Source organism: Carassius auratus, chromosome 16 (assembly GCF_003368295.1).
Source record: "Carassius auratus strain Wakin chromosome 16, ASM336829v1, whole genome shotgun sequence".
NCBI classification, from domain to species: domain Eukaryota; kingdom Metazoa; phylum Chordata; class Actinopteri; order Cypriniformes; family Cyprinidae; genus Carassius; species Carassius auratus.
In genome coordinates, this window is record NC_039258.1 from 27,377,540 (window position 1) to 27,387,801 (window position 10,262).

General features: G+C 36.8%; 1 protein-coding gene across 4 annotated transcripts; it reads right to left on the reverse strand.

The window, feature by feature from the left end:
* Positions 1-270: 270 nt before the first annotated feature.
* Positions 271-8,580, reverse strand: spaca6 (sperm acrosome associated 6). Of its 4 annotated transcripts, none has more exons than XM_026285027.1 (10): positions 8,361-8,405; positions 8,134-8,274; positions 7,226-7,312; positions 6,497-6,568; positions 5,239-5,262; positions 4,230-4,307; positions 3,559-3,659; positions 1,000-1,156; positions 721-901; positions 271-402 (listed from the first exon to the last, which is right to left on the reverse strand). In XM_026285027.1, exons 3-10 carry the CDS (start codon positions 7,293-7,295, stop codon positions 303-305), a joined length of 783 nt encoding a protein of 260 aa, XP_026140812.1. In that variant the 5' UTR covers positions 7,296-7,312; positions 8,134-8,274; positions 8,361-8,405; the 3' UTR covers positions 271-302. The 4 variants fall into 4 exon arrangements, with proteins under 4 accessions (XP_026140812.1, XP_026140811.1, XP_026140810.1 ...); XM_026285026.1 differs by having other exon boundaries at positions 8,130-8,274; positions 8,361-8,404; XM_026285025.1 differs by having other exon boundaries at positions 721-898; positions 8,130-8,580.
* Positions 8,581-10,262: the final 1,682 nt, after the last annotated feature.

A 10,262-nucleotide genomic window follows, 5' to 3' on the forward strand; every position in this document is an offset into this window, starting at 1 on the left:
TGGGTTGTTGGGACAACAGCAGCAAAACATTGAGTAAAGACTTTAAAAGGAGAAACGCCTTGAGTCACGTCTGGCTATATTTAGTAGTATAAAAGAGGCTTTATAACTTGATGTAGTGGGCAGAGCCTCACTCATAAACTCAGATTCACTGGCTCACACATGTTCTCCTCTTCATTTTCAAAAGCTGACATCTATATAATACTATTTCAATTAGTCTTTAATAATCTGGTCCAAAATCAAATAGAAATAAATGCTTACAGGGAAAACAAGTTGTGCCTTAATATTTTATTGCATTTCTGTTGTTAGCAGTGAATCAAATATTTCTTCTTTTCTGTGAGTTTTGTTTCCTGGGCTGGATCACACTCATTGTTCCCAGTCTGATAAGATAACCAATGTAGTGCCCTATGGACAAAGAGATATTTTGAATAAAACAGTAAACTTGTAAAAACATGTCTAGGTAAAATTTCAAACCCAAATTCAAGAGAAAATATAAATAAATTATATTGTACAATAAAGAAAGACTATATTTTAGTATTTTTTATTTATTTATTTTTTCTTTTAACTTAAAAGCTCATGGGTGGTCAGAGGTAATATTTTAGGTTAAAGGGGTTCAGCAGACTAAAAAGTTTGGTGATCCTTGCTATAAGATATTCTCATGTTCAAACCAAATCAAATAGGAATTACACAGAATAATTACACCAGAAATAAAGATTTTTTTACCCTAGACTTAAGAAGACCAGCAGAAGCATTGCAGTCAGACAGGTGGTGACAAGCGCAGGACTGGGCAGCCATAAGGTAAATGGATCTGTAGAGGACAGGGGAGGGAACCGGCCTCCTGGGAGGAGAGCCTGTTCAAAGACACCCTGTAGTTCTGCATGGCCTATCTGTGCCAAAGGGACTACTGAAGTGAAAACCACAGATAGTTGGTATATATAGACAGTGGTCAGTACAAGCAACAGCACAGGAATGTAATTAGATTTCATAGATGTGAGTGTTCACCGGTGAGGTAGTAGTAGATACGGACGAGTGAGTGCTCCTGGGAGAATATTTCACACTGGTAGGTGCCTGAGTGCTCTGGCCGGGCAGAGGGGATGAAGTAAAGTGGGTCCACTCCAACCGTGACCTCATCAAACCGGTCCATCAACACCGTTCTCTCCTGAATGTCAGTTCAGTGGTTGTAAGTACAGAAAGAGTTGGAAGGAAAGGCTTAGAAATTATGATCTTTAAAGTACTGTCACATTCAACTCTAAATGTAAATATGCATCAAATATTACTACATGCTACATGCTGAATGAATAGTAATTGGAACTGTAAGAAATACACTGTAATTTTGTCTGCATAAAAAGAAAATAATATTGCTATAGCCCCCTCTAATTTTGGTAAATTCAGCAGGAGACATACTGTAATTTTGACTGCATTTAATTAAATTAAGGAACACTCTCAGAAAATAAAGTACATAATTGTACATTTAGGGGTACAATGGCTTGTCACTGGGGCTGTACCCTCAAGGCTACAGCTTTTGTACCCTTGGCATAGGCTTGGGAACATATACCATTTCGGCCCTCAAAAAGGTAAATACATGTACCATGAGGTCCAATAATAAGCCCTATGGGGTACGTTAGTGTAGATTGTACCTTGGGGGACAGAAAAGGTCTCCTACTGTACCCCTTTTTCTGACAGTGAATGAATGAATAAATATACCAAATATACAGAGGGTAAAGTAAGTATTGAACTCATTCTAAAGGTGCTGTTGACATTAAATTATTATTATATAATTATATAAATTATTTTGTGCAATTCCCCTCTATGTGCACTAGACACTTTTCACACACACTACTGAACATATATAATCCCACAAAAGACTCATATATGTATGTTTACATGCTCATGCACTATAATCATCTTGCACTGTTCCCCAGCCAGCTGCTTGACTCACAATGTTTCTCTTTGCACATGTACAGTATTATGTGAAGCATTCATATAGTCTATATATATATTTTCTTTTTTAGTCCTGGATTGTTAAACATTTATATATAGTATATTCATATTCAAAATCTGTCATTAGGTTAGTTGTGTTGTGTATTGGTTTTTCTTCATTGTTGTGTGTCTGTATTTACGTAGCACCGTGGTCCTGTGAGGCACAACATTTTGTTCCATTGTATGTCAACATGTAGTGGAATGACAATAAAGCTCAACTTGAACTTGACTTGAACTTGGCTTGATATATAAATTAGATAAGGCTTGACATTAACACCAGCCAACCCGCCAAATGTGGGTGGATTCCAGCTGTGGCGGGTAACACAGTGACTCCCACTACCCACTTTAGCAGGTTGAATTTTATATAGGCCTACAGTAACACAGCTCAACATTAATGCTTGTCTTAGACAAGTAGATTTTTGAAGGGGCAAGTGAAAGAAGAGAATTTTACTAGCCTGACTGGACAACTAATCTGATTAAAGCATCCAATTATGAAAGCACCGAAATTTCAGCGAGAATGATCAACAGTAACAACAAGGTTGCGCCAGTTGAGGCTCACAAGAAATTAAAACAAACGAAGACAACTGCGCGCAGAAGAAATAAAAATGTAATTTGTAAGGATAAAGATATGTAGGCTAATGTAGGGATATATTGTCAACGTTGACTGTTTTTGCTCGATTTAGTTAATGAAAATAGTTCCAAACAAAGATCACAGCAGAACAGTCGAGCATTTCTGAGCAACACACAGCAATGTTTTGTTACTAAAAGATTTTTGTTCGTGAATTTTGAATCATTTGAGTCAGTGATTCAGTGGCCCATTCATAAAGACAGGCACTTGTTTCACTCTTGAATGAATCAGCCGTCTGAACAATTCGTTTGAGGCTTCAATGACTCATTATTTAAGACAGTTGCTTGCTGCCACCTACTGGCAGTTTGCTTTTCTAGTACATTATCTTTGCATTTTCTCCAACATTTCATATTTGCATATTAAATATATATTTTAAAACACCAAGCTCACAACATTATTTATGCTGTTATGCTGTTTGCAGTCTAAATGAATTCCTGCTATATTTCAGCTATTGAACTGACTTTGTAACTGCATCTGAACGCCACTCCAGTCATTTCTGCTTCTGCAGTGGAAAGATCAGTTTTGTTGAGACTGATTTAATTTGATTGGTAACAGCCCTATATTGTCATAATATATTGAGTGAAATGATTAATAAAATGTAAGAATTTGATATAAAAGATGATGCATGTATTTAACATGGTTAGGGAAAATATCAGGCCAAAGATGACCTAGAAATAAATGTAAATACATTATGTATGCAATATTAAGTTATGTTAAACGTAATTTGTCCAACAACAAAACTGTGGCCAGTAAAAATGCTGAGTGGCTAAATTTGGAAAACTAATGAATGGATAAATAAATATTCATTGAAACTGAACAAGTGTCCTGAATTAAAAAAAAGTGTTTTTATAAATAACAATAATAATAATAATTATTATTATTATTATAACCACTATTAGTTTTGTTCATAAACTATGTTAGCTATTCACGGTTTGAACTGATTTTCTCATCACCACTGAATATCTCCAGATTATCTCTGCATCTGTGGGAAGCAGGAAAGGGACCTTACACCACATCTGAGTCCTGTTGTTCTCGTTTACTTTGATTTCCTTCACTGTAAAAGCACATACATCACACACACACACACACACACACACACACACAAACACACAGCAATACATTAGACTCAGATCTGTAACACTTCACCTTGCAATTGAAAGCCTTTTGTCAACAGAAGAACAGAGGCAGCACAGTCTGCCCACCATTCACCTAATTATAATATTTAAGCAGAGCCTCTGGTGAGAGCAGCCAAGGAAACGATACACTGAGCAATAATTGTAGCTGTGTTGAGTGGAAATGAATACCACAGTGTGTGGGAGAAGGCCTGCCATCTTATGTGACCCACAGGGCTATCTGTGCGAAATTATATTATGTGTAAAAGTGTGTCAAGGCCCAAGGTTTCATTTAACAACTTTGCTGTGCTCCTAAGTAGAGTTAAAAGCTGTAGATGTTTGGGCTGCGTAAATGCCGTTACATAATTACAGAGGTGGTCCTGTCAGGTCGAGTTATAACATATCCATCATGTCAAGTGTGGAGAGAGTGGGGGAGTGGGACTGCATAGAATAACATATCATAATATATTGAACAGAACACTGCACACATGTAAAGGAGCCTGTCAACTCACCGGGGCAATCCAGCGGGAACTCACAGGAGTCGTACTGACAGGTCACGCAGTTATAAACAGCACCTTGAACCTGGAAACCTTAACAATACATTTGATCCCATTTAGAGTGCACTGGTTTTTTGGGGTTTTTTTTGTAGTCTTTGAAAAAACTTTACATGGCCGGAACCCAATGATGTCCTTTCTAAAATAAAAAGGCATTTTCATATTTTCACATTCAAATAGCCATTTATACAGTGAGAAATATATATATATAAAAATGTATAAATATATCCACATTCTCATTCATGCATGACACCTCATGAACGTAATTTCCAGAGCTTTTTAAATTAACTCCATGAGCATTTCACCATATTATTTGATACTGTACAGCCAGAAAATCTTCACAACAATTAAGTACAATTTTGGTTTAACATCTATCAAAAAAAAAAACATTTTTTCCAAATAACTTTTTAATGATAAAATTTTTATTAAATCTTAAATCCAGAAAAATTTAATTAAATCATTTTTTTATATAAATAAATGAATAGACAATAAGTTCCTTTTATTGTAAAAAAACAATGTAGTTCTTGAATCATATTATATCATACGAGTTTAATGATTTCAATTAATTGAAATTAACTGAAATAATTAAACTAAAGCTTAATTTAACCATTAAACTCTTTAAACAATTTGTTATTTTTTTTCTTTGAGAATTTTTTTTTCATGAAAGCACTAGTTTAAAAAAAATTGTTTCTGATAAACAACTAAAGAAAAGATGCAACCCATAAATTTCTGCAAGAACTCTAAAGACAGTCATTGGTATGTACAGCAACACCATCATAAGGGAAGTTGTTTGCTGTCACTATATACTGAGTCTCTGGAGTACTCAACAGGACATTTGAAGTAACTTAAAATGCCTAAAGGTTCCTCAGAGATTTCAGTGTAGCAATCTGAGGACATTAAATTACATAGCAAGCACTTTTTTGCTTCATCGGGGGGTCATGACACATATACTGTAGGTGCAACTCACCACATGGGGGGAAACATTCAGATGCTGCAAGAAACGATAAAAAACATATTTTAGATACTGCAATATCCATAAGAAAAGAATGTACGGTATAATAGTCAGTAATACTCAGGTGGCTGGGTGCATTGAGTTTTGGAGTGGGAGAACTTGCTATGATTTAAGATAGGGCTGTCCATGGTTAACCGGTTAACCGATTAACCGTTAAAAATCGTGTAACCGAGTGAAACATTTTGCTCGGTTAAGTGACGTCAATGGCGTGCATTGAATTTAGTTGTAATACATTTTTGCACCACCAGAGACCGCCAGAGCACTCCCAGACATTTGTAATGTCCACAAGAAGAAGTCATTTTTCTAATATATGAAGCGGGCTAATACGAGTGACGGTGCAAAATGCAAGTATTGCAATACAGTGCTTAGATATACTTCAAGTACAACCTCATTGTTGTAATCTCAACAGCCAACACCCGGGCATCATTAGGCCGGTCAGGACACACTGGATGCGTGGCGAAAGCATCTCAGCTGCGTGGCTTGTCTGTTTTTAATTCGGTTCCCATGTTAACAGGTTAGAGCTTGCCGACTGCCTGCGTGAGACGCGCGGCTCAGGCGCGGCTCGACGCGTGCATGCTAGAAATAGAACCGACGCCTTGTTGGAAGCGTTTTCAGGCAAAGTATAATAGGAAAATATGTTTATATGTCATTTTGTACAAAAATACATATTAATTCATGACATTTTGATATTTGAAAGTCTATAGGTTGACATAAATTCAGATATAAATGTAATTTAAATAAATAAATAATTATCGATTTTCAAATATTGTACGTGTCAAACATAGTCATAGCCTTAGCGAGGCGGCCGCGGAGTCTGCTTGTTACCTTTTGCCTTATACATTTTAGGCTTATTCTCAAATTCAGATTGTGTTAATGGGCGGCATTATTAGGCAGTTTTAATAGGACAATTTGACCGGAGAGATTAAATTTTGTCGGACATTCCTTTTTTTTTTTTCGGCCAATGTCCGGAAATTACTATGGTTATGGTTACTATGGCACACTATGGTTAACCGAGTATTAACCGCTAAGGGCCTCGGTTAACGGTTAATGAAAAACTTGAGAACGTGCAGCCCTAATTTAAGAGTGAGATAAGCGGAAATTGTAATGAAATTTATAGGGAAAAGTGAGAGCTGCAATATTGAAGATGAAGGCTCAGGTCCAGTTTTTCATGGTTTACCAAGCAAAAGCAATGAAGTGATAATGTAAGTCTCACCTCTGGGCAGCCTTGAGGCTGCAGCAATGAAATTGTTTGCTGCTGCCTGTAGCCTGGACTCATAAACTGTATCTGAAAGAAGGGGGGAAAGGGGAGAAGGACAGAGCCATTTATCTCAATTTCAGTCAAAGTGTGTATGTCAAAGATTACATGTCTGTTTCTATCTGGATCTCTCACTGATATTTCCTGTCAGTTCCAGTCGGTCTTTTTTGCATTCCTTAGTTTGAGGGGAAAATGGGCTCCACAATTAAATCACTGAATGATTAGAAATGACCTCAAGTAAGCAGTTCTTGTTGAAAATGAATAATTGGGGAAAAACGTCTTCAAACGATCAAATGTATCATTTCCAAGGGATAAACAATTTGTCTATAAATTATGTAATACTTGCAATCACACCACTAGAACGGACAGGTTTACAGCTTTACAACACCCAGCATCTCATAAACACTCTGTGTATCTGGGTGTGGTGAGTGTACGCAATCATTTCGCATTTGTACATATCACTTTTATGCAAGTCTCTAGGCCTTCCCTTTAGAATCTAAGTGCTTGGAGAACACTGATAAAGGATTGTCACGCTTACCATCTCCAATGAATCATGTCTGAAAGGAAATATTTACTACTCTGTGGACTCAGGGTAAATCCTTTCAAATTGTCAAAGATCTGGTCCCAAACAAACACAGTTAGTCTATTACTTGGTTGCTGAAACAGGTAATTAGATAAATCTGTTACCATAATTTTTCTGCTGGTCAAATTCCTCCACTATAGGCATAATTTCAGCCATCAAGATATTCTTCAGCATCAAGTCATAGCCTCTCCCTGTGAAAGAGATACAAAAACATTATATGCAAGAAACTGTACACATTCTGAACACACTATAAATAACACACTATTTTTCTAAGAAATATCAGCTTCAGCGTTTTGTTACAAAGCAACGTTATATTCCAGCTTAAGGATTTTTTTATAACGTTGCTTACTGAAAGATCGTTTTAAAGCTGCAGTAGGGAACTTTTGACGCTCTAGCGGTTAATAAACAGAACTGCTTGCGTCTTGCGTAAGAACATAGTAGCCGGAGCTACTTCTCTCTGTTTATGTCTAAGAAGAATCACAAAGGTACTGGGTTACTCCGCCGCGATACCCCCGAAGCAATCTAAAATAGTCCGAATATAAACACTTATTATAGGTGTACCCTAGTGATTCAGGACAAGCTAAAAACACGGTTTGGAAAATGGATTCATGGTGTATTCGCTTATTATGTTAATTTTTCTACATTTTGAACACAAACAGAGTTACGGACCGCAGCTCTGATTGGTTGTTTTTTACCTGGAGCGCATGACTTTCTGCAAATGGCAATAGGACCACTGCGGAGGAGCCAGAGGAGATTGATTTTTTTCACAGATTATCTGTCTCATATTCTACTGTCAGGACATAATGACAGGTTTAATAAATATGTAAAAAAATATTTTTTTACAAAAGTTCCCTACAGCACCTTTAATATAATTTCGGTTATTGTTATTATAAAGTAGTTTATTCAAAGCAAAAAGATACTCGAGACCATACTACATTCTTTTCGTAGCTACCGTAGTCTGTTGTTTAGTAGAGTAACACCAATAGTATTTAATTTATTAATTCTTACCTACTTTTCCTGCTTCAATTACTCTCGATTCATTGTTGAATATGCGATCGAGTGTTTTGAAACAAGAGTCTACGTTCCTTATATTGTATTCGGTGAGAACGTGGCCCCAGCACAAACGAAGACTGTCGTCGACATCAATAAAGCACTGATAGCAATTATAAACTGTGTTAATTACAGAGCTGAAAAGCAACAGTTTAACGATCATTGTAAACATTTCTGTTATTCAAGGACCTGTTATATTATTCCTCAACCTGTTTGAAACTAAACAACTTTTGAAAATTCTGTTTACATCAAGGATTACATCATCATGACGAAATAATTATCAGATGGGCACAGAAAATTTGACAGGAATGACAAAGGGACTTTGGCAATACACATAATTTAAGTAATCTTAGTGATTTCTTGTGTTACAATAAACATATATATCAACATTTATTAACAAATAGCAAAACTAAATTTCTCTAGTTCATTGTAAAGTGTGGCCTATATGACTATATAGGCGCGTGTATGATCCTTAAAGGGATAGTCCTCCAAAAAATTTACTAATTCAAACCTGCATGACTTTCTTTTATTACATGGAACATAAAATATATTTGAAAGAATGTAGTCAGATTAGATGACACGCTGAATTTAGATGAAAACAAGGCTGTGAGGGAAAGACTAATACAATTGTACGCACTGCGTAAATGTAATAGATCACATCATTTTCACCAACTCACAACTTTAAAAACTGTTTTAAGGGTTTTTTGTCTATGTTTCAGCAGCTGCACAATAGGTATTTTGTTAAACAATGGTTCAAGCATTGAACGCATGCTGTAGTACTTCGATATCCCGCAGCCTCGTTTTCATTCCTGTCATAATTTAAATATGGCAGTACCCAGACTTAGCTATATTGGTGACCAATGATCAGTGATTTCATATGGACAAAAAATACAACAGAAACCAATGTCAGTGAAAACCTAAATGTTTGGATACCAGCATTCTTCAAAATATCTTCTTTTACGTTCCACAGAAAAATATAAAGTCATACAGGATTCGAAGGACATGAAAGTGAGTAAATGGCGACAGAATTTTATTAGGTTTTAGGTGAGGCTAGTTCAGTTTGAGCTTGCAGTGATTCCAGACAAAAGCAATATACGTCTGTGATGTTCATGGTCTTGTGGAGTGTTCCCCCATTAAGAAATATTGCTAATTTACTCCATTGTCTTTTCAACCCTCTTCCTGCTCCCATTATGCACCATTTTGCTGCAAAGTAAAGAGATGGGGAGTGTGTGTGTGAAAGAGAGAGAGAGAGAGTGAGAGAAGGGAAAAGGGAGGGAGAGGGTGATGCCTGTGTGCCTGTTGATGATGGTGGTGGGGTGCTATTGCAAATGATCCAAATTGACCGGAACAAAGGGAAAGGAAAATGCTTTCTTTGCATGTGATCGACCACTGATCTCTGAGCAGCAGACAAAAGAAAGGGAAAAGACAAAACGTAAATTTACAATAACTAAATAATGGGTGAGATATTTGGAAAAGCTTAATTGCCTTTTCAAATATTAATAGAAAATTAAAACATAAACATATTTTAAAAATCTGATGTAATAGGATCCCCAACATAGTCAATTTGTGTATGTGTGTCTGAGAAACAGAGAGACTACCAATCAAGCCCACAAGCTGACTGCATCCCATATCCCACACCCCTCCCCCCATTCCATCACCCCAAAACCCCCTCGCCTGCCTCCACCCCCCTCCCGTCTTTTCCAAAGTGTCGCCATGGTAACGAGACAGGGTACCTAATACATGAAGTTAATATATTTCCAGTGGCAGGAGCGACTTGGGTACTAATGCATTCATCTGTCTCTGCAAAGACAAGCCAATCAATAGTGAGCAGGAGCCCCACAACAGGTCTGCCAGAGAACAGACAGCAATGATCAGAAGACAGGTAGCATTGCACTGCACTGTCCTGAGATGCTAATTCTACAGCTGGCTCTCCAACAGAAGGCCAGGAAGGCAGAGAGGGCTCACTGAAAAATGAACATATCATGGAGTGCCGGTGTCTCTTTTTTTCCCAGGTTCATTTGTCATTTGTGATTTTGAATGTGCGTCACATGCAAGAGAGTTTTTCTATATTATTAAGTGTTATTATATTTG

Excerpts from the sequence above, each read along its gene's own strand:
- spaca6 (XM_026285024.1), bottom strand. The coding sequence starts at position 8,343 with ATGTTTACAATGATCGTTAAACTGTTGCTTTTCAGCTCTGTAATTAAC. Across the intron at positions 3,660-4,229 it reads GTTCCCGCTGGATTGCCCCG|TGAAGGAAATCAAAGTAAAC; the intron begins GTGAGTTGACAG and ends GTGCTTTTACAG. Across the intron at positions 403-720 it reads CTGGTCTTCTTAAGTCTAGG|GGCACTACATTGGTTATCTT; the intron begins GTAAAAAAATCT and ends CTTTGTCCATAG.